General features: G+C 41.8%; 1 protein-coding gene across 13 annotated transcripts in view; it reads right to left on the minus strand.

The window, feature by feature from the left end:
* Nucleotides 1–27,000, minus strand: part of CDKAL1 (CDKAL1 threonylcarbamoyladenosine tRNA methylthiotransferase) — a 572,751-nt gene that overhangs the window by 322,355 nt on the left and 223,396 nt on the right. For all 13 annotated transcript variants that reach the window (XM_006121835.4, XM_075921165.1, XM_006121831.4 and 10 more), the window contains one exon: nt 23,972–24,075. In XM_006121835.4, coding sequence (XP_006121897.2) covers nt 23,972–24,075 — 104 coding nt within the window. The remainder of the gene's footprint in view (nt 1–23,971; nt 24,076–27,000) is intronic.

Consider the following 27,000-nt stretch of genomic DNA (forward strand, 5'->3'; position numbering starts at 1 on the left):
TTCAGTCTCCTGCACTCACAGCCAGGCCAAGAATAATAGACAATCCCTGACAGATGTTTGTCTAACCTGCTCTTAAATATTTCCAGTGATGGAGATTTCACAACCTCCCTTGGCAATTTATTCCAGTGCTTAAGAACCCTAACAGTTAGGAAATTTTTCCTAATGTCCAACCCTACGCCTCCCAGGTTGCAAATTTTAAAGCCCATTTCTTCTTGTCCTATCATGTTAATCAAATAAATGTTTTCAATATTACTTTTTCTTTAATAATGAAATTAGCGCACAGTTCATTTTTGAATTGCTTAAACATTTATCTGGCACTAATGAAATGTCAATGTGAGGATTTGGAGAGAGATAATTTTATATCTAGCTAACAATTTCTGGTTGCCACCCAAAATATATACTATTTTAAGGGAGGCATATTTATTCAACTAATATCATACAAAAATCAAACCATTACTTTATCCAAAATGCTTTAAAATGACATTTATGACACTATGGCCAGATTAAAAATATGTAATAGAAAGTCCAAAATATTCCAGCCATTTATGTACAACACAGTTCTATATTCACCTCCTTTATGATCTGCTAAATCTTAGGTTTGTGAAACTGAGAAAAATATATTCCGATCTGGAAAAGCATACCTGATGCAGCCTAAATATTTTCTTCTAAACAGTTATCTTTTTTGAATGTATCTGATATTTGACAGATATATTAGTACTTGAACATCATTTATCATATTTATTTTTAATAGATTTTTCGCTGGAACAGCTGCGTAGGATGCCAATCTTCTTTTCTTTTGCCTTCTGTAAATATTTGAAATAGCTATTCATTAACAGTTGCACATTTATTCTGCACTGTTGTACTTACTGTGAACTGGAATTAGCGTTTATTCTTACCCCTACCCCCCCACCCTTCAAACTTTTGGCTGAACTGGAGAAAGCCTGCTGTTTAGGTTCAATCTGTCAAGATTCAAATTATGCTCCAGCTGAGAGCTAATCAAGGGCGTCTGACCAGGTTTGCAAATAAACTAGGAACAAAAGTGGATTTATTGTTTTCATTGGGGCACTGGGTCTGTAAATGAAAAGCAAAGGAAGATTAGGTCACAAATACAATTAATGTAAATTAAAAGTAGGCACAGCTTGCAAATGCAGATGAACTAGATGTCGCTGGGCCCATTTTTTCAGCACATTGGACCCTGATATATATTCAGTTTTTTAGCATCTGATTTATAAAGCACATTTCAAATTAAAATTTTCAGCTAATTTAATGCAAATATATAGCATTTAAAGAAGCTTCAATTTAAGCAATTATGCCATCCTAGTATGTGCATCAGGAACTTCAAGGAACTACAAGTCTCAGGTCCTATGTGAATGGGTAGATGTAACAAAACTAGTATTTCGGCAGTATTCATTATAATTGTTATGCATTCATTTTTATACATAGCCTGATTTTGGAAAAATAATCTTTGTCTGGACTTCAGAGTTCTTCAGTTCTAGAAAAAAAATGTGCTATGAGTATTGGGAATAGATTAGGTTCTAAAATTATTTTGTTGGAATCTGGGAGGAGGAAACCACAGAGTTCCCTAACTTGTGTCACTGTAAATACACGTTCATTAAACCTTTGATGAGCCTGGTGATGCTTACTGGGTAATGGTTAACTGTTACCCAGGAGCAGCCTCATCCAGTCTCCAGACAGTGAGGAGAGGAAGAAAAGAACGGTCACTTACCTGTAACTGTTGTTCTTCGAGATGTGTTGCTCATGTCAATTCGAAGTAGGCGTGCGCACCGCGTGCACCGCGTCTTCTGGAGCGTTTTCCCTAGCGGTACCCATAGAGCCAGCAGGGTGCCCTCTGGAGTGGCGCTGCCATGGCGGGGCATAAGTACCCCAGCCAGCGCTGCCCCACCACAGTTCCTTCTTGCCGGATATTCCGACGAAGGGGAGGTAGGGTGGGAGTTGAATGGACATGAGCAACACATCTCGAAGAACAACAGTTACAGGTAAGTAACCGTTCTTTTCTTCTTCGAGTGGTTGCTCATGTCCATTCGAAGTAGGTAACTACCAAGCTAACCCCAAGGAGGAGGGGTCGGAACAGTCATAGCACCAGAGTCATAAAGGAAGGTGAACAATAAACAGATTTATTTGAACAATAAACAGTGACAAGTCACCAACCCAGAACAAGACAACCAGATCTATATATTTACATATTTACATCACAGTTTCAAGGACTGCGGAGCCCACCCTTGCATCCTCCCTGGCCTGTTGAGGTAGCACATAATGGGCTCGTCTACACTGGCCCCTTTTCCAGAAGGGGCATGTAAATTTCATGAGTCGTCGTAGGGAAATCCGCGGGGGATTTAAATATCCCCCGCGGCATTTAAATAAAAATGTCCGCCGCTTTTTTCCGGCTTTTAAAAAAGCCGGAAAAGACCGTCTACACTGGCCCCGATCCTCCGGAAAAAGCACCCTTTTCCGGAGGCTCTTATTCCTACTTTGAAGGAATAAGAGCCTCCGGAAAAGGGCGCTTTTTCCGGAGGATCGGGGCCAGTGTAGACGCTCTTTTCCGGCTTTTTTAAAAGCCGGAAAAAAGCGGCGGACATTTTTATTTAAATGCCGCGGGGGATATTTAAATCCCCCGCGGATTTCCCTACGACGACTCATGAAATTTACATGCCCCTTCCGGAAAAGGGGCCAGTGTAGACGTAGCCAATGTGTTGCAAACGTGTGAAGGGAAGACCAGGTGGCTGCCCTGCAAATTTCTGTGATTGGTACCTGGGCACCAAAGGCCACCGAGGATGCCTGTGCCCTGGTGGAGTGTGCCTTCACCTTGGGTGGGGTTTTACCAGCCAGGTGATAGCATTCTGTGATGCATTGCACCACCCATCTTGATAGCCTTTGCGTGGAAATAGGCGACCCTTTGACCCTGTCCCCGAATGCAATAAACAACTGTTGTGATTTACGGAACGGCCTGGTCCTATCAATGTAGAATTCCAGCACCCGCTTAGCGTCCAAGGAGTGCAGTGCCCGCTCCTTAGAGGAGGCATGGGGCTTTGGAAAAAACACCGGGAGATAAATCTCCTGGGACAGGTGGAATGGTGATACTACCTGTGGAAGGAAGGCTGGATGAGGCCGTAGCCTTACGTTGTTACTGGAAAAGACAAGGGAGGGCGGATCTATAGTTAACGCCCTTAGTTCCGACACCCTTTGAGCCGATGTAATGGCCACGATAAAGGCAACCTTCAATGAAAGGTGCAGCAGGGAACATGTGGCCAGCGGTTCAAAGGGAGGTAGCATAAGCCTGTGGAGGACCACGTTAAGGTCCCAGGCGGGAAGCGGGGCCCTCACCGAGGGGTACAGCTTTTCCAGGCCAGTAAGAAACCGTTTAACCACTGGGTTAGAAAAAAGGGAGACTCCTGCCATACCAACATGGAAGGCGGAGAGAGATGCCACATGGACTTTGATAGAAGAGAAAGATAGGCCACTAGACCGAAGCTGGAAAAGGTAGTCAAGAATAGTTGGGATAGGAGCCGAGGACGGGTGCACTCCTCTCCAGGACGCTCAAGACAAGAAGCGCCGCCACTTGGCCGCGTACGACCGTCTAGTAGAGGGTTTCCTACTACTGAGGAGAACCATCTGAACCTGTCGGGAACATTCCCTTTCTGGTTGGTTCAACCATGGATAAACCATGCCGTTAGATGGAGAGACCGGAGATCCGGGTGAACCATGACCCCCTTACCCCAGGGTTGAGTTAGGAGATCCCAGACTGGAGGGAGTGCTATTGGGTCCTGGACAAGCATGTCCACCAGGATGGGGACCCAGAATTGTCTGGTCCACCTGAGGGCTATGAGGATGATCGAGGACTGAAACGTCCTCGCCCTGGTCAGTACCCTGGAGATTAGGGGAAACGGGGGAAAAGCATAGAGAATGCCCTCTGGCCACATGGTCGTCAGGGCATCCCCCCGAGAATATTTCCCCAATCCCAGCAGGGAACAGTAGTTCCTGCACTTGGCAATTCCCGGAGTTCAGAGCAATCATAGTGCTCTCTTACATATAGTGCAACTCCTCCTCCTTTTCTCCCCTGCCCAGTCCTTTCCCTTCAACAGGAAGGATGGACGAGAACACCGCTTGCACTCTAAGTTCTTGGATCCTTCTTCCCACCGCTACATAATCCGCAGTAACCCGCTCAAGGTCATTCTTGGCCGTATCATTAGTTCCCACGTGGAGAAGCAGGAAGGGGTAGTGATCCGAAGGTTTGACCAGTTTGGTAAGCCTCTCAGTCACATCCTGAATGCGAGCTCCCGGTAAGCAGAACACCTCTCGAGATTCCAGGTCCGGATGGCAGATGGATGGCTCAGTCCCTCTTAGGAGGGAGTCCCCGACCACCACCACCCATCGTTTTCTTTTGGGGGTGGTGGCCGTGTAACCCCCATACCTAGGACTACGCATCCCATGCCTTCCAGTAGATGGTGTTCCCTTCCGATTTCTTACTTGTGAGGTCCCTTCCTAAGCATTCAGCTCTGCAGAGCCTGTGGAGAGAGCCTGAAAGCAATTACTTACCTTTATAGCATTGGGGGATTCCCATGCTGGCCTTTTTCCCCTTCTAGAAGTCACATGCTGCCAGTTCTCTTCCTGGTCCCGTACTGCCCTCTCTGGCTCTTCCGCCTGCCGTACTTGAAGGTTTAAACGCTGCCTTCTATCGAGGAAGTCTTCATCCTCTCTGATCAAGCGTAGGGTCGACACTTAGGCCTCCAGTCCTCTAATTTTTTCTTCCAAAATGGTGACCAGCTTTCACTTAGTGCAGATGAAATCCGTTCTTTCTTCCGGGAGGAAGACAAACATGGCACACTCCGTGCAGGTAACAACAGCAGACCTAACACCATCCATCGCCGTTGTCCTGGAGAAGGGATTTAAAAAGAAAGACAGGCAAGAGACCATCATGCCCTTCCCTCTCCCCTTCTAAACTCCCTCTCTAAACTCCCTGTTAGCACTCACCTGTTCGCAAGCTCCTTGGTCCCTTGCCCACTGCCTTATAAAGACCTGGAGTGCCTGAAAGTCCCTCACCCTAACAAGGCTCAGACAATCAGCAGATGCTTCTAGAATTCAAACTTTAATTAGAAGCCAACAGTTTCCACCTGCCAATCACAGCACACACTCCATGAAGGGGAGGGCATAGAGGAAGTGGGGGGGGGGGGGGAAAAAACCTCTGCACACAAAACATACCAAGGTTAATCTGCCTCGTAAAGACTTTAGCCACTGGCTGTGGCATCTCTCAACTTTGAGCATTATCAAATAATGCAAACTAAGCAAAATACATATGACAAACAAGAGAAATACTAAGCAACTCTTCTGAGTGTCTGATCCACTGAATATCTATGTCAAGGAGTATGTAATACCTTGCCACAACATTTCAAACAATTTTAAAGCAAAACTCAGATTCTGGAAACACTCAAAAAGCATTCAAATAGGAAGTATTAAAAATCTTTGATTTGTTGCCAACTTTACACAGTACCAAATGTTTTCCCCTTTTTTCCTTAATCTAACTACACAATGAATTACATTTTCAAGGTGATTCAGTTGATGCAATTCCAAGTAAAGGTCAAACTGACATAACTTTCAGAATAAATATCATGCGTCATGTGTGTACAACGTAATCATAGACAAAAATTGAGAAGAACTTTTTGTATGTACAATAGTGAGATTATAAACAAAACATACAGACTATCTACGACTCTATACGCTGCATAGCACAATGGGGCCCTGAACTTGGTCCCTATACATGGCACAGTACTAAATTTGATTAATTAACCTGTTCTTCACAGATGTACATCTTAAAATAAAATTGTACATAACACTTATTTTCACTATTTTCAAGTGAACCAGAGTTCATGTAAATGGTCTGTTAAATAAGGGCTAGATGGAGAAAAGTATATTACGGGTAGGTGTTCAAAAGATGCTTCTATCCTACTTCTGCCAAAACACCTCATTTTCCTCTCATTATAAATACTGTCTCTTCTTTACCAGAGGATATTTGTGAAATGGTCTTGCCTTGTAAATAAACGTCTTCCAGGGGACTTGTGTATGAAAAACAATTTTGCTTTCATTATTTCTATTTTGACAGCATCGTAGTGCCCCAATCATGGATCAAAGCTCCATTTTGCTAGGCAATATAGTCACATTTAGTGTCATAGGTGATTAATCAGCTCCATCTAGTCAGAGGTGCAGGGAGCTGACTGGTTGGGGCTAATTAATCACCCGTGAAGCTGTGCTGCCCCTCAGCTTAGAGGTAACACTGCTTAGCAGTGTTGTTCCATTGGCATCAGCTTTTGCAGGGATGGCAATAGAGTGATTCAAAAAATCTTCATCACAATATAGATTAAATTAGGAAAGCTCATTTTTATGCATAGGTTTATTTCGTGAAAGCTTGTCTAAAGATTTCTTTATAACAGATTGCAAGGACTCATGCAAGTTATTCTGCATTTTAAAAATATCTGTTAGCATATCTTGGAGCCTGTGACAGGGCGCTTGCCCTGCACTGGCCCTTTAAGGGCAAAACCCCAGCTCGGAGCAGGGGCTAGGAGCAAAGCCCCAGCTGAGGCAGTTCTAGCTGATGAGGGCCCAGCTGGGAGTGATATAAGGGGGAAGTGACAGCTGCTCTAGAGAAGGAAGCAGGAGGCTCCCTGGAGCTAGAGCAGTGCTGGGGAGGCAAGGCAAGGCAAGGCAGAGCTGGGCTAGGCTAGGAGAACTCTGGCCAGACAAGCTCCTAGGCTTTAGCTCCTAAGGAGGAGATCAGGGTGCTCTGAGAAAGAGAGGATCTTGGGATGTGAGCAGAGGGAACAACCACCTTCCCCGGAAGGGGGGCTCAGTCACAGGTGTGGGCACTGCCGGAGGGCAGTGTCTGGAAGAGGACACTGTGACCTGAAGAGAAACAAGGGGCTACAACATCTAGAGAAAGGCATCCATCAGGGCCAGAAGAGCTAATTCCCAGGACACCCGGCTGGTGGTGCCATGGCGGTAAGTCGGTCCCTCACAGAGCCCATCATTATAACTGAGCCCTAGCCCTTAGCAGTAATAGTGGGACATCTGCCACTTTAATTATAAATTTCATTTTTCACAGCTAATACTACTTCATTGCGTAGTGGACTGAAACATGACTTCGTGAGTAACAACGAGAATATGAATAAAATGGATATATAACTGGTTTCAGCTTTTGAGTTTCTAATATCAAGAAGTCAACAATGATTTTTAGGTAGTTTCATAGGACTTGCTGACCTACTGTTAAGTACACACAAGCTGAAATATAAAAACCAAAGGCAACCAGGAACACAGTTACAATTATTTTGGAAACTTTAGTTTTGCTTTTACTTTGAAATGCTTAAATGTAGTATTTACATTTGGTTGCTTTTTTGCTTTCCCTTAGCTTAAGAAGTGACCCGGAGACTGCTTTTGAAGCTTAATGAGGTTAATTTGAACAGATTTTTTTTGAGTTAATTAAAATCCCGTGGCACTGTGGCAAATTCCTTGTGATAATGTAGAAAGTTAGCAACCCATACTGAAAATATTCAGGATTTTCAGGTTATATGCATATTATTCTAAATGGATTTACATTTTGAAATGCATCAATGACAATCAAAAACAATTAACCCCAACATAATTAGAACAAACTCTATAGAATATAAGTGGGTTGTGCGCACAAAAGCTCATGATACCATCTACATGTTGTGTTAGTCTTTAAGGTGCTACTAGACTATTTGTTGTTTTCTAAGTTTTTCCTGTTACAGACTAACTCGGCTACCCCTCCAAAGCTTTTAAAAATGCAAAACACTGCATCTAGACATATGGAGTGGAAATCCATCAACTACACCAGGGGTGGGCAAAAGGGTCTCCGTGGGCCGAATCCAGTCTGCCAAGTGGCCTGCTGCTTCCCACCCCCAGGACAATTAGGGCACTCCCCGCCCCCAAACCCTAAGCCTTCTCTGCTCTGCCCCCCTTTGAATTGCTACGAAGCCTCCTCCTGCCCTGCTAGAAGCACGTGGTGCTTTGAAGTGCCATGCGCTGGTCGCAAGGCGGGGGGGGGGGGGGGGTGAGAGGGAGGCTTCGCATGCTCCCCCACCCTCAAGCCAATCAGCACCAAATGACAAAATAAGCTATTTTCAATTAGACACAAAATAAGCTGGGCAAACTGCATATCTTATTTCGAGTTTCGGGTGTTGTGTAGACGCACCCTAAGTGCCCACACAAAAAGATGAGTTCTCATAGTGGAGAATATATTGTTTTCTAGATTAAAGGCACAATGAGATCCAGTGGCTGGACACTGAAACTAGAGACATTCAGACCGGAAATAAACAGTTATTCAATGTCTTGTAACTGTTTTTCTTCAAGATGTGTTGTATAGTCTCTTACAATGCAGCTGTGTGTGCGGCTCATGCACTGGTGCCAGAGAGTTTTCCCTTGCAGTACCAGTAGGAGTAGCCTCAAGTCTGTGCTCTGGCCTTACTTGTGCTCCAAGCCCCACTCATTTTCAGTTCCTTCATACTGGACTGAAGATAAGAGGCTCAGATGCATTGGGGAAGGAGGATGAGTCAAGCAGCAAAAACATGTAACATCTTGAAGAACCAATTATAAGAAAGCAAGAAACCATTTCTTCTTCTTTGAGCAACTGCATGTATCCATTATGTTACAGGGGACTCTCAAGCTCTTTTTGATAGAGGCTGAGCTAGGATTCTCTTCAGAAGGAGAACTTTTCCCGTGTTTGTGCTTTCCCTTGATACAGTAGTAACTGCATAGTGCTTGGCAAACATATGAAACAGTGACCACATTGCTGCTCTATAGATGCATTTGCCATAAATGCAGTAAAGTTAAAAGCCACTATACTTGAGTGCTCTGAATTTCTCAGAGGGTGAGATACTGTTAGCAATACAGTATATAACAATGCAGCTAGCAATCTATGTGGAGAGCCACTGTGAAGGAACAGGATGACTTTTCATTCATTCTGCATAGGATATAAAGAGCTGAGAAGAAACCCAATGAGGCTTTGTTCTACATAGGTGAAAGGGTAGGACTTGGTGCGTTTCTGAAGTGTAGAGTAAAATACAATTAATCCTTGCAACCATGTGGCTTTGTGAAAAAATGATAGGTATACTGACTGAATGGGGTGGAAATTTGATATAGCATCAGGGACATTTTTTCTGTTCTGCTAAGTTACAAATAAATCCATTGCTAGAACTCTCCCCACCGCTCTTACAATAGTTGTGCTGAGAGACCATTTGTGATGCATACTTAACAACAACAGTTCAGGTGGCCTACCAAGCAATTCTGGACTTCCAGCCAGTATGGTGTCTTGAGAATTAACAAGTTCCATATGTAGAAATTCCACAACCTCACTGCCTCCTGACACAAGCAATCTGATCTGGCAGCCCCTGGCTTGGTCGTGTCAATGAGAACCTGGATGGTCCCAATCTGCAGAACCTGATGACATGCTCTGGATATTGTACACAACTTGAGAACATTTATTACCAATACACCCATTTATTACCAATACATCCTGCACACCACAAAGATGTAACATTTGTACAAACAGCTATGCACCTCAGAAACCTGACGCACTTTTGCAAAGTAGCTTGTGTCTGATTATGAAACCTTTGTGCATCGTTAAGAGCCAGAAACCTGTCTGAGGTCAAATCCCAATGAAGTCTATTCTTTGGTGTGACAATGAGATTGATTTTGTTTGTTTGTTTGTTTGTTTATTTTTCAGGCCTAAGAAGCTGAACAGATACAGAGTCTGATATATACTGTTTTCCACCTAGTGACAGGAGCAACTCCATACCAATCAGTTGTTCAGGTAAGGATACATGTGTACGTCACAAAGGCAAAGACGGACTGCTACCACTGCCATACACTTGGTGAAAACCCCCAGTGCTGAGGACAGACCAAAGGATAGAATGGTAAACTGGAAATGAACTCCTCCCATGAAACTGGGCTGTCTTCAGAAATAATCTGATTCAAGCTGCAGCCATTTCAATTTGCTATCAGTACAGACTGAGCAAGCACGGCATAAGTGAAGAGACGTGACATCTTATTGTGGATGCTGAATGCTAACACTAATGACATATTAGAAAAAGCAAAGGAGAATACAAGTAACCAAAGAAAGCAGAGGAAAAGCAATGCACAGAAAGATAAATGGAGGTATGTTGGAAACCTAGCAGCTGAAGTAACTGCTTCCTGAGTCATTTACCAAGAGTGACCAAAGTTTATGTGGCAACTTCAAAACGAGAAATGGGCCAATAAAAAGGAAAGATGGAGAACTGCACCTGACTCCCTCTTCCTTGCTACTTCCCACCCTGATTTCTAATGTTCCTCCCACTCCTATCCCCTCTACTGTCCAGTCCTTCACACTGTCTGTCTGACAGCAGGCAAACCAGAGAAAGCCAAGAAGGAACTCTCTGCTTTCTGTTCTGGTGCCTGACACTATAGCAGCTGGAAGAAGCAACTGCAGTGTAAATCTTGCTTAGCCACTGAAGCTCTGAGATGGCGCATGCTGAGTGCAATCAGAACCTTCAGAGAATTGACCTGCCAAATTCTATTAAATCTATAGTGAGCATGTGTTAACAGAATTTTCAGAGTCTTATAAATTGGCTACCGGGGGAAAACACCTATCCCAGAGTTCTAAGAAACCTCCTGCTAAATTTCAAAGGATAGTAGCACTTGAGCCTCCCATCACAAAAATTGAATACTTTATTTTTAACAGGCACAAGTCCTAATTATGAGGCCCAACCTGACTCAGCACATAGCAGACCTTGTAAGCCCAAGGAAGACGCTGCAGCTCTGGTGGGGAGAAGCTATGAAAAATAAGGGGATGGGGGCACAAATCAAGCTGGAAGGGGGCAGCTAACCCTTAGTCCCCAGCACATGACACCTCTGCCACCGAGCCACCAACTTGTTAAAAGTCATGTCAGGTTAGGCATCCTCTGAGTGAAGGACAAATGCAGAATTTATGCCAGCAGTTAACTAAAAATTCTGTGATTTAGTCCAGGTCCACACTTCAGCCAAAGGCTGGCTTAAGGTACACAATTTCAGCTACTAAAAAAACATAGCTGGAGTTGACGTACCTTCAGACGAGGTCTGGCACCATCCTCACACCAGGAGATCAATGGGAGAACTGCTCCCATCAACTTCTGTTAGTCTTCACAAGGGGTAGAAGTTCTAGCATCAACAGGGCCTCAGCATTCAGTTTAGTGGGTCTTTACTAGACCCGCTAGATCGAACACCAGTGTTGATCTTTTGGGAAGTGAAGATGTGGCCTTAGTTATTATCTGTCTGTACCACATTTGTAGATATATTAAGCAAAAGATATACCACCAACAAAATAAAATCCAGGTTTGCAAGAGTTATTTATAGTCTATGATGCGAAAGTTTATTTTATGAAACTCAAGAACTGTTTTGTCAATAAATTAGTTTCATCTCTACTCCAAACCCCAATGAAAATTTACGTCTCCAGCAGTCATTTCATGCGAGCCCCAAAGCTGTCAATGTTGAAATCAGTTTCACCAGCTTGAAATTAGATTATAAACAAAACAATTTGTATCTGTACCAATGTCAGTGGAGGGAGTGGAGTAATTAAGTATTATTTCTTTCCTGTTTGCCTGTCTTTTTCTTTGGTATGATACTAAGTAGAACACCAAATAAAAAAGTAGAAATCCTTTTGAAGTCTAATGAACCCTTTTCTTTTAGTACATAATTTCTTTTTTGTGCCTCAAGACAGAGAAGTAATGAGAACTGGTGTTAAACTAACAAAATAAAGAACAGTTATGCATACTCCATACATACATTTTAAACTGAATCAAAACCAAACAGCACAGCTGGCAAAGAAAATTCTCCCAATGCTGATGTTAAGTCCAGATTGGAAACTGCGGAATAAGTTTGAATGGAAGCCCAGTAATTCAACCACAGATATGAAACAATTTGAAAAACATATGCAAATAGAATAACTATCAAAATTTTAAAAGGAGAAATTTTACTACCCTTCTTAGATGAATGCAGTTCCAGGAAATTAAAACCCAGAAAGAATACCCTGAGTCAGGCCAGAAGAATCACCTTGGTCCAATACAGAAAGTCACCAAATTATTTTTAGATAGTAAATTATTTACTGTCAAATTACAGTCATCTAAAATATTACAACAAAGATATGAAAAGATCTGAAAACTATTATATATGCAAAGAACTGGCTAAACTACTCTAATATTTGAGTTTAGCATACAATAAATTTAACAAATGAAATGTTAACGCCCTAGAGTCACAACATCTCATGCATTTTTGGAAGACCAAATTCTTTACTAAAGATGGTTTTTATGGAAATTAACATGTCATGAATAAAGCAACCCATTATAAAACATTTTGCAAAACTATGCTGTATGAAAGAAAAACAAAGCAAAAAGCTAGACATTCCCTCATTTTAGGACATAAGAAACAAGTATAGTGTTCATTTTTCTCAGATAAACCTTAAAAACAATTAAGTTTAATATTAATTTACTATGTTAATGAAAATAGACCTTTTTGCTCCTTTTAAACTGACACTCTTTGCTTCTTTTCTGGGTTGGTGTGTCTGTGTTTTTATACTTCTCTTGTATAGTAGCATTTACCCTTTTTTCCTTTAAAGAGTCATTACAAAACATTACATAGGGTCATAAAATACTAATTTGTCATGGCACCCCATATAACAGGTTGGTACCAAAATATTTATCTTTGTCTAAGCATTTTGTACATTAGAGGCAGCAGCATCCAAGACAATATCTAACCATCTTAATAGAAGAAATTACAGTTCACTTTAGTTTTAGTTATGGCCAAACACGTGCACACGCGAACACACACACACACACACACATGATATAACACGGCTTTTTTTTTATAATGTATATTGAAGTACAATGGAACCAGAACAACCCAAGATCACTGGGAGTGCAGCTCAAAAATCGACTGCAGAAGTATTAGAAGAGAGTATATTGTTTTTAGGATTCTGACCAGTGTGAAGGTTTAACTTAGAAAAATATTGCTCCTGGATTGAAAAAGACAAGATATAGTACAATAATCCAAGTGAAGTGTGAACTCAATTTTTTTCAGGCAAAATACTGTGATTTTGAAAAATGTTGTGTTTTGTAACAGAACAGAAACAAACTTTTTCAAAATTTCTCAGGAAACAAATCCTAGAAAAAGACAGTTGTATTAATCAAAATGTTTCATTCTGATTTCACATTATATAAACTTAAAATAAGCAACATAACATCTTTAAAGTTGTTATGAAAAGGAAAATTGAAATGAAAATTTACTTTGTAATAGAAAATTGAAATGTTCCATTAATTACAAATTGAAATGTTACATTCTACCTTTCTGAAATTGTAATTGAATTCTTCAAGATGACTCTGAACAACCACACTTATAGATAATGTACCAGCTGGTGTTGCTTTACAGTAGAAATTTCACCAAACAATACCCGCTGGAGTGCAGGTGCAGCCCCTTCTATTGCTCCTGTAGAGATGGCCTCATGTTATGAGGGTGAGATTATAAAATGATGCTGTGTCCTCTACTACTTCAGTTCCTTCCACTGCTAAACCAGAAAACCATGATAGGCTTGACAAAGAAGGAAAGGTGGGAGGAAGTGTGAATATGCAACATTATCCCAAAGAATTCTGATTACAAGTAAGCATCTATATGCACCCACTTATGGGTAGTTTGATCATTTCAAACGCCTGGAGATGAGAACAGAATCCTAACTGATAAATACTTTTAAGTCTGCTCTGACAAATGTGGCAACTGCTCTAGAAATAAGATCCAGCGTGTACTGTTTAATGACTGCAAGCACTGACTTCCGAGTAGAAGCCTTGCAAGTTCTCTGGTTTGGCACTATTCAGCTCCCACGAGTGCCAGACTAGAAAGGTTCAACCTGTAGTAAGTAAGAGCTGTTCTAGAATCCTAAATATGTAATGCAGACTCTATTTTACTAGCATGAGGTTTGAGAAAGAAAACTGGCCGACTAATTGTCTGACTGATAGGAAACACTATTTTTTTTTTGGGGGGGGGGGGAGAATGGGATCAGATCTAAGGATCATTTTATCTTTGTGAGAATTAGTAAATACTGTGTCAGCCATCAGTGTCACTCACCCTTCTGGCTGTAATGATGAAGACCATTTAATAGTTAAAGAAATAAAAGTTATGTAAAAGAAGGAACACTTTAACTTGGGTTCAAAAGCTGACCTCAAAAAGCATTGGTAATACCATATTAAGGTCCCAAGATAGGACTGGAAATGTTAAAGGAGCACATGTTAGATAACCCCTTCATAAGCCTTTTTACAGAGTCATGATCTGAACTCAACCAAATCACGATAAACTAAATCCACAGTTGAGTGAACTTTTAAAGAAGAATTTGATTATCCTTCAAACTTTATGTACATTAAATGTTCCAGAACACAGAATATAGTAGTTGCCCTTAGAAAATTAGATTTTCCTTCCATCCAATTGATAAATCTATTTAATTTTAATTGGTAACACTTTCTCATTCATAATTTTATAGAACTAAATAAGGAAGAACATTACTGCTCAAGACTTGTTGAAGTCTGATGGTTGGCACTGTCAGATGAAGAGACTGAGGTCTTCCTGGAGAATGGTTTCTATGACAAATATGTAATATTGACAGCGGAAGACACACGAACGATCCATCCGACAGCTGACATAGGTTTGCACACCATTGCTGTCTCAGTCATACTGGAGCGATCAAAATGAATTATGCCCTGTCCTGCCAGATTTTTCGACCACTTTCTGAATTAATGGAAATGAGAGGAAAACCCTTGTGTCTATGGAGAAAGAAGGCATCAAAAAGAAACTGACAGGCTGTTCCTACTTGTCAAATGAAGTTGGGATGATTTTTGTTGATTTCCATTGTAAACATGTTTAGCCACAGTTGACCACAAAGGGGAAAGATGCCTTGCACTACTCTGTCCTTCAGAGACCACTTGTAAATTTGAGAACTGTCCCAGCTGTGATGGTCTGCTAGCAGACTGCTTTCCCTTGTTAAATGCAGGGCAACTGAATAGATGCTGCACAAAATAGATCTAAATGTCATAGTCTAACCACTTTGGTACATAACTGGAATGAGTGAGCTCCCATAATCCATAGCAGTCTGATTCATCATTGCTACCTCAGTGACACTCCCTTGTTCATGAGGGAGGAACAATCTAGAGAGCCAGATGGATGGCTATTAATTTTAACTCATTGATGTGTAAGCTCTTTTCTTGGACAACTTAATGACCCCAGTTGTAAACTGAGCCAAAAGGACACTCTGGCTTGTGTTTGTTATTTCTGATATTACCACCACCAATGGGATAATAAATTGAACACCACACCTCAGAAATATTCTGTTTGTCCACAACTCAACATACTGAGACAAATATGTGGCCAAGTAATCTCATGACGTCCAATGCTCTGACATGAGTAATGGGGGTTACACAATTGATAGCTGCCATCAACCCCATAAGTTACAAGAGGAGGCTCACCTTATGGTATTGACAGGCTTGAATTCAGGAAATCACATGTATTTTTAGAAACCTGTCTTCTGGAAGAAAAGGTCTAACACTGAGTTCAGTATGAAGGGAATCCTCCGAATTAGGCAGCTTTTATGTTTTTATACTTTAGAAGTAGCCACTGGCTCAAGAAGAAGGAGACTGCAACACTGATGTGATACACCTGAACACTCTTATGTACCTGCTTTTAATGGACACTTGTCAAGTATGGGTAAGCTGCTCTCTCAGCTGTGCTCTTAACACAGAAAGGCACTTTTAAAAGCATTATGCTGTTCACAGATCAAATGGAAGTATCTGGTATTGGAAATGGTGCCTTGCACTACAATCATCAGATATTTTGATGACTACACTGGACAGCAATATAAAAATATGCATCCTTTAAGAGTGGCAAACCATCCCACACCAAGAGCAAGGAAATTATGGAGGCCAACATTGGCAAATGGAATTTTCAGACATATTTGTTCATATTCCTTAAAATGTAAGATACGATGTAAACCTTTTCTTTTTTCTACACTAGAAAATATTGTCCATAGATCCTCTAACCCCAAAGGTGTTGGGACACCTCCTCAATCGCTCCTATCTCTTAAAAAAATTAGCTTGTGAGCAGGGTCCTGAAAAGAGTAGAGAGATTAGGAAGGGGGCAGTCATTCAAACTGAACTGCATAGCCGTTTTCTGAAGTTCCACTAGCCTTCATTGGTTATCAGGGCTTCCTGTCAACACGTCACTGATCAGTCCACAATCTGCAGGCTAGTGTTTGTTGAAAATGAAGAATAGGGAGCTGACTGCTTTAGCCTAGGTCTAGACCTGAAAGACCTCTTCTTCTGCTGAGACTGAAATGAAGTTTGTGGTTACCTGTGATGTTTCCCCTGGCTAGAGGGAAAATGAGACAACAGACTGCAGGAACCAATGTCTCCAGTTTTGAAAAGATGGCATAGAAGGCCCCCTGGCTGATGGATAGAGACCCTGAGAGCAAGCAGTAGATCTAATCTTGAATTTTTCCACAGCATTAGTTGCAGCATATAGTGAACATGTAGCTACTGCCACAGTGAAAAAGCAGACTACTTCTACACTGCAGTGTATAGCTCCCCCTGTATGAGAGAGGGTCTGGCAGAGAACAAGCAGCAGGAAATGGCTGCATCAACCCCAATGCTGGAGCCTTTCCCTGGGATGAGAAGGCTTCAATAGCGGGTGGCTGGCAGAGCCTTTTCCTACCACCTCCACCCTCCCTGTTGGATTCTTTTTTTCTACATGGGGAAAAGCTTCAGCTTCAGGGAGGAAGCAAAACACTACCAAACATGTTTGGCACTTGCAATCTTTCTTTGGGTGCTTTTCACAGCAGCTGATGAAAATGACTCAACAATTTTTTTTTAATAATAAACAATGCATTATTCTTTCCCTCAGAAGAACACAGCACACAGAGCACAGGGTGAAAACAAAGGCCGATATACTTACTACCCTTTATTTGATTGTTAATCTTTTCTTACAAAGCTTTGGGGCTTGTTTTCATGGCTGGTTCATATGTGGCAAGCCAGTGCATGAATTTATAACCTGCCAAGCAGTTACACATTTTAATTTATAGTGGTATTTTGAAAAAAGGAAAAATTAACATTTGTTTTCTTTAAAAAGAGGAGGTTACTCACCTTTAGCAGTAACTGATGTTCTTCAAGATGAGCCTCCCTGGGGTTCTCCACAGCAGTGTCCCAGAGCCACAGAGCAGACTCTTCAAAGCAATGTCTATGGGGCCATGCATGCACAGCAAAAAAGCATGTGAGCGCTGCACGGTGCAACCCTGCATGCGTGGCCACCCTCCCCTCAGTTTCCTCTCTACCCGGAAACCTGGCTTGTGCTATACAAAGAGTCTCTGAAATAGGGGGGTGGGGGGGAGAAAGGGAGGGCAGTGAAGCACCTCCAGGGACACTCATCTCAAAGAAAGTAATTTACTGCTAAAGGTGAGTAACTTCCTTTTTGAGAAAGAGATGTCCCTGGGGGTAGTCCACAGCAGGTACTGAACTAAGGAGGCAGGTACTTAGGACCTGGCAGGTGAGCAGTAAACCACACCGCCTTGGCGACCTTCATTGACAAAAGAAGTCTATGAGAAAGGAAAGAAATGTAAAAGGTTTGGTCAGAGGCCCTGGTTGCTGAAGCACGTGTCCTTGAGAGGGATCATGCGAAGGTAAACTATGGTAGTGGCCATGGCTCTTGTGGAATGGGCCCGAAGGGAGGTAGGTGGAGTAATGTGATTGTGCTGATAACATAAAGGCTATGTAGTTTGAAATCCAGTGTGACAGACTTTGGGAAGATACCCTTTGTCCTTTACTACATTCAGCAATGGATATAATGAGCATGGGCGAAGCCCAAAAAGGTCTCATTTGGTGGATGTAAAATGAAAGAGCTTTGAGGCCCTTCAGTGTATGCATCTTTGCCTCACAGAAATTGGCATGAGCCTTATGGAAAAAAAACAGGTGAGTGGATGGTCCAGTTCATGTAGAAGGAAGAGCGGCTCTTGGGAAGGAATTTTAGATGGGTATGTAGTGTGATATTATCTTAAAAAAAGATGGTGTATAGAAGATTTCTCTGACGCGTCTGGAAGATGTGATCACAACCAGGAATGCCATCTTCATGGAAAGATGAAGAAGTGTGCAGGTGTCCATTGGTTCAAAGGAGATTTTGGTAAGCACCACGAGAACTAGGTGAAGATCCTCTGGTTCTCTTAGGGCAGTTACGTCAGGGTATAACAACTGAAGGCCTTTGAGGAATCACTTCATCATCAGGTACACAACAACTGTGGTATTGTCTATTTTTGTATGGCGTATAGTTATTGCGGCTAGGTGAATTCTAATAGAGCTTATAGAAAGGCTGGATTATTTGAAATGCAGGAGGCAGTCAAGTATAATAGGTAGTGAGGCAGTCTCTGGGGAAGAGTTATGAGAGTTGGCCCAGTGTGTGAAGTGCATCCATTTATTGAAGAAGAAGGTTTTGCACGTTGAGGCAGCTCAGCTGTGTAAAAGTACATTGCGCACTTCATCTGAGTACTGTAGCTCTACGACCGAGAGCCATCCAGGTACCAAACCTTCAGGTAGAGTCTGGTGAACTATGGGTGTTGGTTTTGTGCACCCAGTTGGTATATCAACCTGGGGTTGCGTGGTAAGGAGATCGGTGGATAGAGCGCCATTCTGCTGAGGAAGAGAAACCAAGGATGTCTGGGCCAGAATGGGGTTATTAGAATGACTCTGGCTTTGTCCCGCCTTATCTTGAGTATTGTGCGGAATAGAAGGGAAATGGGAGGAAAGGCATATTAAAATTGGCAGTCCCATTTTATGATGAGGGCATCTCCGAGCCTTTTCTAATGCCTGCCTTGGAGCAGGATAGGGGAGTATTTCTTGTTGGAAATGGTTGCAAAAAGGTCTATTAGAGGGCGATTACAATGCAAACGATCAAGTATAGAATATCATGAACCGCTACTCATACTGTTGGGGCACTGACCTGCTTAGTGTATCGGCCGTGGTTTTCAGTCAATATAGTGCTTAAAGCCAGGCAAAATATAAATTTCTTATTTGTAACTCAACTGTGATCTACTTTACCAAACACTATATCTAAATCAAGGTAAATTTCAACTACAAAATTTGAAAAGAATCAGTCCAGTCACATAAAGGCATACAAAATCACTGCATGAATCACTGTTTACATACCTTCAAATATTTAAATTTCATATAACTTAAATATACTATTATAATTATGAAACTATGAAATGTGTTATTGAAAAGGGCAGATGCAATTGTTCATATGAAATTCTTATATTTATATAATATACAATTTTGGCTAAATTATAAAATGTTCATATGCAATAATTATAATTAAACACATCTTTGTATAAGCAATATATAATAGCAAAAAGCATACACTGGTTTTCTTTAAAGGCCTGGGGAAAATGATAAATGCAGTAATTGAAGACCACTTAAATCAGTTCATTTTCTTCGCTGATTTAAATCACGATGAGGTTTTGTAAAACTAATTTGAAAATTTATGCCATTGCAACTTTAAATTAAAATTTATTATCAACTAAGTTATAAAAGTTGGTGTGATTTTTGCTTTTGTTTTAACTTTATTACTGGTAGGATATTTTATTATAATTTTACAAAACTGCTTTAGGCATGCAGCAAAATATTAAAAATTAAAACTGTGATTTCTCCAAATGTAGGAAGAATATAGCTGAAATGCAGGTGAGGAAGTGAGTGGTTCTGAACCATGCTCTCAGTGCCGAGGTGGTACCATTGACTTCTAGAGCCAAACTATCGTGCTGAACGTGTTGGTGCCGGGGTCTGCACCGCTTACGCCGGTGCCGAGTCTGTATTATAACTGGTGCCGATACTTGCACCATATTCGGTGTTGATGTTTGCACTGTACACAGTGCCGGTGCCTGTAGTATATGGCTCGGTACCGATGTCTGCACTGATTGGCCCAGTGCCGACTGGGTTGTTGAAGCAGAAGATGGTGCCACCTCCCGTGGTGCAAAGGCTGACAGTGCTGATTGTCTTGCTGGTGCCATAGCTAACAGTGCCGCAGATCTTGCGTGCCGAGTTTTTGGCTCTGAGGCCATTTTAAGGCTCAGTTTCGTGGCGCCAGATGTTCCCAGCTTCTTTCCAGTACTTATTCTGCTTGTGGAGGCCGGCGATAAAGAGCGTGCTGGTGAGGCCCTTTTTGAACGGGAGCAGCTGAAGAAGAAGCTCTCCGTTTTTCTCTCCTAAGCGAGTAAGAATCTGAGGGCTGCAGGGCCTTATCAAGCAAGAACATCCTGAGCCTTATTTCCCTATCACACCACGCTCTCACTGTCAGTTTTGCAGTGTGCGCACTTTTGAGGCACATGAAAATCACCCAGACATTTAATACAGTCTGAGTGGCTGTCGGAAGCCGGCATAAGCTCTCGACATGTGACACACTTTTTAAACCCCAGCGAGCCTGGCATGGCCGAGGAGCCAGTCAGTTGCCTTGATAGTAGAGAAGCAGACTTTCGCTCACTTTTCTTTTTGATTTATGTAATGTTATCTCTATGTTAACGTTTAACACAGAAAATATTTTTGTAAACAAATTAACTATAGCTATTCTAGAACTAACAACATGAATCTGACTGAACTATGTGCAGAAATTAATGTAAAATGAATTTTTTTTTCTCTGACTAGAGTCGTTGAGGAAAGAGGTCTTGTTCTGTCTGTGACTTGGGGTGGCAAAGGAGGAACTGGACTGCGAGAGAGATCCAAAGGCATGAACAGCTCCAAGCGTGTGCCACGCATGTGCAGTCCAGATGTCCACTTCTCATGAAAACGCCAATCTGCAACTACTAGAAAAGGCTATTAACCAGGGGATAAAATGGTGTCCTTGGCCTCTGTTTGTCAGAGGCTGGAGAGGGATGGCAGGAGACAAATCGCTTGATCATTGTCTTCGGTCCACCCTCTCTGAGGCACCTGGTGCTGGCCACTGTCGGTAGACAGGATACTGGGCTAGATGGACCTTTGGTCTGACCCAGTACGGCCGTTCTTATGTAGGAACGCTTTTACTGTAAGACACACAATCCACTATGGTTGGCTAGGGAGATAAATATCTCACCTCCTGTCTGAAGAAGTTTGTCTCCTAGCATGTCTGATGCCACCTTTGGGAGATCTGCCTTAAACTACAAGGCCTCAAGAATATAACTTCCAATATATACATACATAGATCCTCTTCCGTATTATCTACAAATATACCCCATGATGATTATTAGCATTATGACACAGGCCTTCATTAGATGCATTTCATATCATTCTTTGGAAGACCAGTATGTAGACACTTGACCCAGGGGATTCCATTAAGCCTTACGTATTCTTGTACCCCCTGCTAGTTGGCATAAAGAGTTCCCTGGGTCAAAGTAGGCTTAGCTGAGAGTAATCCTGCACTTTAAATTAACTGACAATTTTTATGGGTTAGAAATGTTTTGCTTGTGTATTCAGCATTGCACAGCAGTTAGGATGGATTATGGGAGATTTCACCATCTCCTGAAGATCCCCAATTTGTAGTCAGTGTAAGAGTATGTTAGATTTGACAGTCAAATGGTCTGATAAATTCTATGTTTCCAGAAGAAATTAGAAATATTTAAAGAAGCAACTATTTTAGAACCCCCAGTTTACAATACCTTGCAACTGAATTCTTTAAACAAAGAGGAAATTTCAGCTACAAAATATAGGCACAACTCATCTGTAATTCAAAGTTAGAAAACAACTGCAAACATATTAAGTATTAGGAGTCAAAACATATACAACATCTAGATAATACTAACTACGCTGATCAGGAAAAAAAATGTGTGTATTTATGCCAATTCCATTACTGCTTTGTCTTCTGTTTAGTGTTCTGATAATGTGCGTTGAAATAAACACATGTACGCTGAGGCCTTGATAATAAACATTCCTATTCACAAAGAACGGTTAAGACCCATTAAATATCTGGGCATAAGTAGTTCTTTAAATAAAGATGGTCTTAGAACTTGCTTAAGTGCTGTGGCCTTATTATATAGCATCCATTTAGGTTTTATAGTCAAACAATATAAACATATTACAATAAAGTAGCCCAGTGTCGGTGAGTCTAACGCTGAAATGCAGGCTGTTCCCTCTGAGGGGCGCTGTTGCTGAAATGCTGGCTGTTCCCTCTGGGCGGCCCGTGCTGCATGGGGAGTGCGGGGCCCAAACAACCACTTGCGCCGCTTGCTACCACGCGGCGGCCCGGCTGAGCGGCGCAGAAGTCAGCCGAGTGCCATGGCGGGAGGCGAAGGGGGACAGGGCAGTGACGTGCGGCATGACAGCGGCTCCAGGCCCTGCCCTCTGGCCGTGAACGTCACTGCCCCATCCCCCTTCGCCTCCCGCCATGGCGCTCGGCTGACTTCTGTGCCGCTCAGCCAGGCCGCCGCGTGGGAGCAAGCGGCGCAAGCGATCGTTTGGGCTCCACATGCCCCATGCAGCACGGGGAGTGCGGCGCCCAAAAGGCCATTTGGGTTCCGCAGTCCCCTGAGTGAGAGGAGCAGAGGGAGGGAGAGGAGACAGAGAGAGAGACAGGAGGCAGAGGAGAGCTCTGAGAGAGAGGGGGGGAGACAGTAGGAGGAGAGAGAGAGACGGAGTGAGAGACCGGAGGCTCAGGAGAGAAGACCGACGTGGAGGAGAGACCTGAAAATCCCATCTTATGACGGGCTAATTGGCTAGTATTACAATAATATCTAAGCTCCAACATTAACTCACAGAAAGAAGAACATTTATAGTTAAGTAAAGAATAACCCTTACTACTTTTTCATATACACAGCGGGTGTCTACAAAGAAATGTGATACCATATCATACCTATCACACCATACCTATCACTACATTTAGACACCACAACAAGTTTTAAGAATGCAGAGAGAAGCCATTCAATTTCATTTCCCTAGGTTTACATTAGAACATTTGTGCTACTTCAACATAGTGGACAAATTAATCCATGGAACCATGCCATTTATTTTAGTGAGTCTACACAAGAGATGGAGTTGGCACAATAACTGTGTTTGTATGTATTTCACAGAAGGATAAAGTTAGAGATCTGTCCAGAGACAAACTATAAACATTACCATTCTTCCATGAAGAATGTAATGCTTCCCAAGCAAGTGTATAAGCTACGGGTGGATAAAATCCTAGAAAATGGCAACTTAATAGCCATTTAAACCCAATTACACATTCACATACCCAATATATCAAAATACGTCATTACAATTTTTCCATTTGGATTGTAAGCATATAATAATTTATAGTTAAGAGATTCTATCGATTTTAATTTCTTCAAAATGAACCCTTCAACCCAACATCATTGATAGAAACATCCCAGAGGAACTGCAAAAGAGCCATTTTTGGAACAGCAGCACTGTATCTTAAAATCGCAGCATCATAAGAACACTTAACTAGGTTTTAATGAAATATGCTCTTGCAAGGATGCATTCTATGTAAAATAACTGTTGTTCTTATTACTTTACAATACCCCAAGTGAAGGATTAAGAGCCACTAAAATTTTTGTCTGTGTTTTATCCTCTTCATAAACGAATTTGATATCAGAAAAATTTCTTCCTTCCTATTTTTACAAAGGGCAAAACAAATTCAAATAACCCATCAATAAATCTTCAGATGGACCTTTGGACACAAGATTATGACCAATGAAATATTTCTGTGGAAATACTTATTCCTGAAACACTGGTGCATAATGTAATGAATACAGGAATTAACTACAAAAGGCACTAGCAAGCACACTTAACAACATATTTGGAATACAAGTAGTGCATCAACCTCCTAAATTTATATAAAGGAAATTACCTGTGGGAGTTAAATCTTGTAATCTTAAAGCTGATTCAGTTAAAAAGATTAACCTTACCTTGAAAAGACTGTTTGGCTCTGTTCACTAGTTCTTCAATTGAATAACTTGCTAGGTCTCCTCTGGCATGCTTGGTTTTGCAGTAGGTACATGCATTGAGACACCTATTTAGAAGTTTTCAATACATTAGTTTACTGTCAAAAATACCCTCTCCAATCTTGTAATACACACAAATGTAGCAAAACCAAAATCAGCAAAATACACCTTCTATATGTAGAAATATAGAGTACTGCTAGCTTCATTAAAAATATTTTCATGCCAGTAAGTACACTGTATACATTGGTTTGAAGTTTATTCTTCCACCCTATTTTAAAGAGATAATCAAAGTAGTTTATTCAGACTTTACAAACCAAAGAGTTAAAACACTACAACCAGTGGAAATTTTCTGCAAAGACTGCACATCAAGAACCAAAGTCTTTCTAGAAAGTAATAGGATCAAGAGATCTTCATATGAAAGCCTTTTGTACAGTTTCATTTTTGGCTATATTTCCCACCACTGCCACCACCAGGTTCAGCTGTCATGATGGCAGGGATGACATAAGCCTTTTTATGTAGAATTGCCCACATTAGTGCTCCCACTGTTTCTGGTAGTAGCAAAAGGTGAGCAATTTTAGTAAAAAATCCAAGTGCAGACTTACTCAGACAGTATTTCTTTCCTCTCCCCCACTCTCTGCCCCCCAAAAAAGACAAACCACAGAAATGCCTGAGAATCTAAGGACTAAGCCAAAATCTCCAACTCTTGATTCTAGAAATTAAACATGAGTTCCACAGGCAGAATTACAATTCTATCATCTCTTAAGATATTCAAATACTCATCTAAGCTTTCATAAATTTAGAAAAACATTTAATATTATAGATTCTTACAATGGACTTACAACCAGTTAGTAATAGTACACTTTAGAAATCTTGAAAAACACAGAAGTTTGAGCGTCACCCTTACCTTCTCCTGTGTCTTATTTGGCTTAACAATATTTATGTATCAAATATCAAAGGCAGAACCACTGAATGAGAAGAGAGTTTGGGATGACCAATTGGGGGACGGGAAGCATTAAGTAAAAGACCCAAAAGAAACTCGAACAACTTCAACATGTCTAGTTTATTTGACAATATATTAAACCCACATTAGTTTCTTGAAGCAAAGATAGGAGGATCATTAAATACTCATTGCAAGCTTTTTGGGATTAGTCTTGGCAATGCCATGAACTTACAAAGGCAGAAAGTTAACAGCACTTTTTTTTAAGCTGACTTATTTCTCCATAGCCATTTAGTAGGAAGAAGTATCAAGATTGATTTTTAAAAAGGGAAATGTTATTCTTGTCCTTGGTTAAAAATGAATAATGTTCATTACCACAAACACAAAGTCACTACTTTCAATATTATAAAGGGGTGGGCAAAAGGGCTCCCATGGGCCAGATCCAGCCTGCCAAGCGAGCTGATCCAGCCACCCGCAGATCAATCAGGGCCCGGGACCAGGGAGCGCATGACACTTAAGAGTCAACCCTGGCGGGGTTGACTCTAAAAAATTTCTGAAATGGCCCCTGGTCAAAAATTATTGCCCACCCCTGTCATAAAGCATTCGGATGCCAGAATGAGTAGTATGAATATAGAAATGTTTTTAAACAATAACTAACAAAATGTAGTAGGGCCCAGAAGAGTTTTCTGAAGCACACAAAGATAAAGAAACACATCTGTCAGGATGCGTGCAACACCATCACTGGGAAACTAGTTGCTGGTGGCAGTTTATAAAAAAGGACTTAACAATATCACGTCTTTGGTGCACACTTACTCAGAGTTGGGCTGCAGTTGTTGATGCCCCAAGTAGGACTAGGGACACAGGGAATTCAAGTGGTTGAATGATGCCATTCAAATAGCATACAGGATTCATATGGGATCCCAGAAGAAAAATCAGAGTGTGTCAATTTCATGACCAAGCAAACAGGTCATGTGAGGAGTGGCATGTATATGGAAGCAAAATGACAAAAACCAGGCATATAGGATGCCATGCCTTCTGGAGGTTTACAGCTAGGTCTCAGTGGCAAGGCAATTTTGAGGTGGCAAAGAAGTAGGGCCATGCTCTGGGACCAGCTAATGGCCCTAGTATACATTTTGGCAACCAGGGAGCAGACACCAGACATGACTGTATTTACCTCAGTGAAACTGATTTGAGAATTTGATAATCAGGGCTTTGGAGGGGGTTGGGGAGTTGTTGGGCTGCCCCACATAGGCAGAAGAATGGGTAGGGTAGCCTTGGAAAGGCTGTGCAGAACCCCAACCAAGTAGGAAAGGGCTTACTTGGGAAAGCCAATCAAGAGAAGGCTTGCTAAGGCAGCCTATATAGAAAGGGCTGCTCAGCAAAGCAGAAGGCAGTCTCTCGCTGGAGAGCACAGGAGAAAGATTGGCTATCAAGGAACACCTGAAATACCCACAGTGCTGAACAGGACAGTGGCAAAACAGGGGAGGTCTGGGCAGACCGTGGCCAGATTGAGGCCCTGAGGAAATGACAGAGAAGGTGCTAAGGCTGCATGCAAAGTGGTCCAGGGAAAGTGGACAGTAGAAGTAGAAGGAAGGGCAGAAAGTGGGAGCCAGCTCTAGGGTACCTGAGCCAAGACCCAGAGTGACAGGTGGGCTTGGTTCTCTCCTCACCCTTTGCTCAAACTTGCCAATGTGGAGTAGCTTAAATCCAAAGTGCAGTTTGCCCCTAAAATAAGGAGCTGGACTAAACACTGCAGTTGACTGCTGAGACAAGTGGTGGGACTGAAGACCACCAGTCTCATGGAAGGTAGGAGAAAGCAGGCTGGGCACTGAAGAGGATGCCACGATCTAGAAGTGACGCAGGTTCAGATGATGGAAATGGTGGAAATAGCAGAAACAATGGCGGGGAAACAATGACGGGGAAACACCACTAGAACAAAGAGCACAAGTGACTGTGAGCTAATTCCCAGAACAGCCTCCAAGAGGAACTGCAGCAACAACTCCTGCCCAATTATAGGCCTCAGAAGGATTTGGGAAAGATCCAGTATTTTTTTAAA

Source organism: Pelodiscus sinensis, chromosome 2 (genome assembly GCF_049634645.1).
Source record: "Pelodiscus sinensis isolate JC-2024 chromosome 2, ASM4963464v1, whole genome shotgun sequence".
In the NCBI taxonomy this organism is placed as follows: Eukaryota; Metazoa; Chordata; order Testudines; family Trionychidae; genus Pelodiscus; species Pelodiscus sinensis.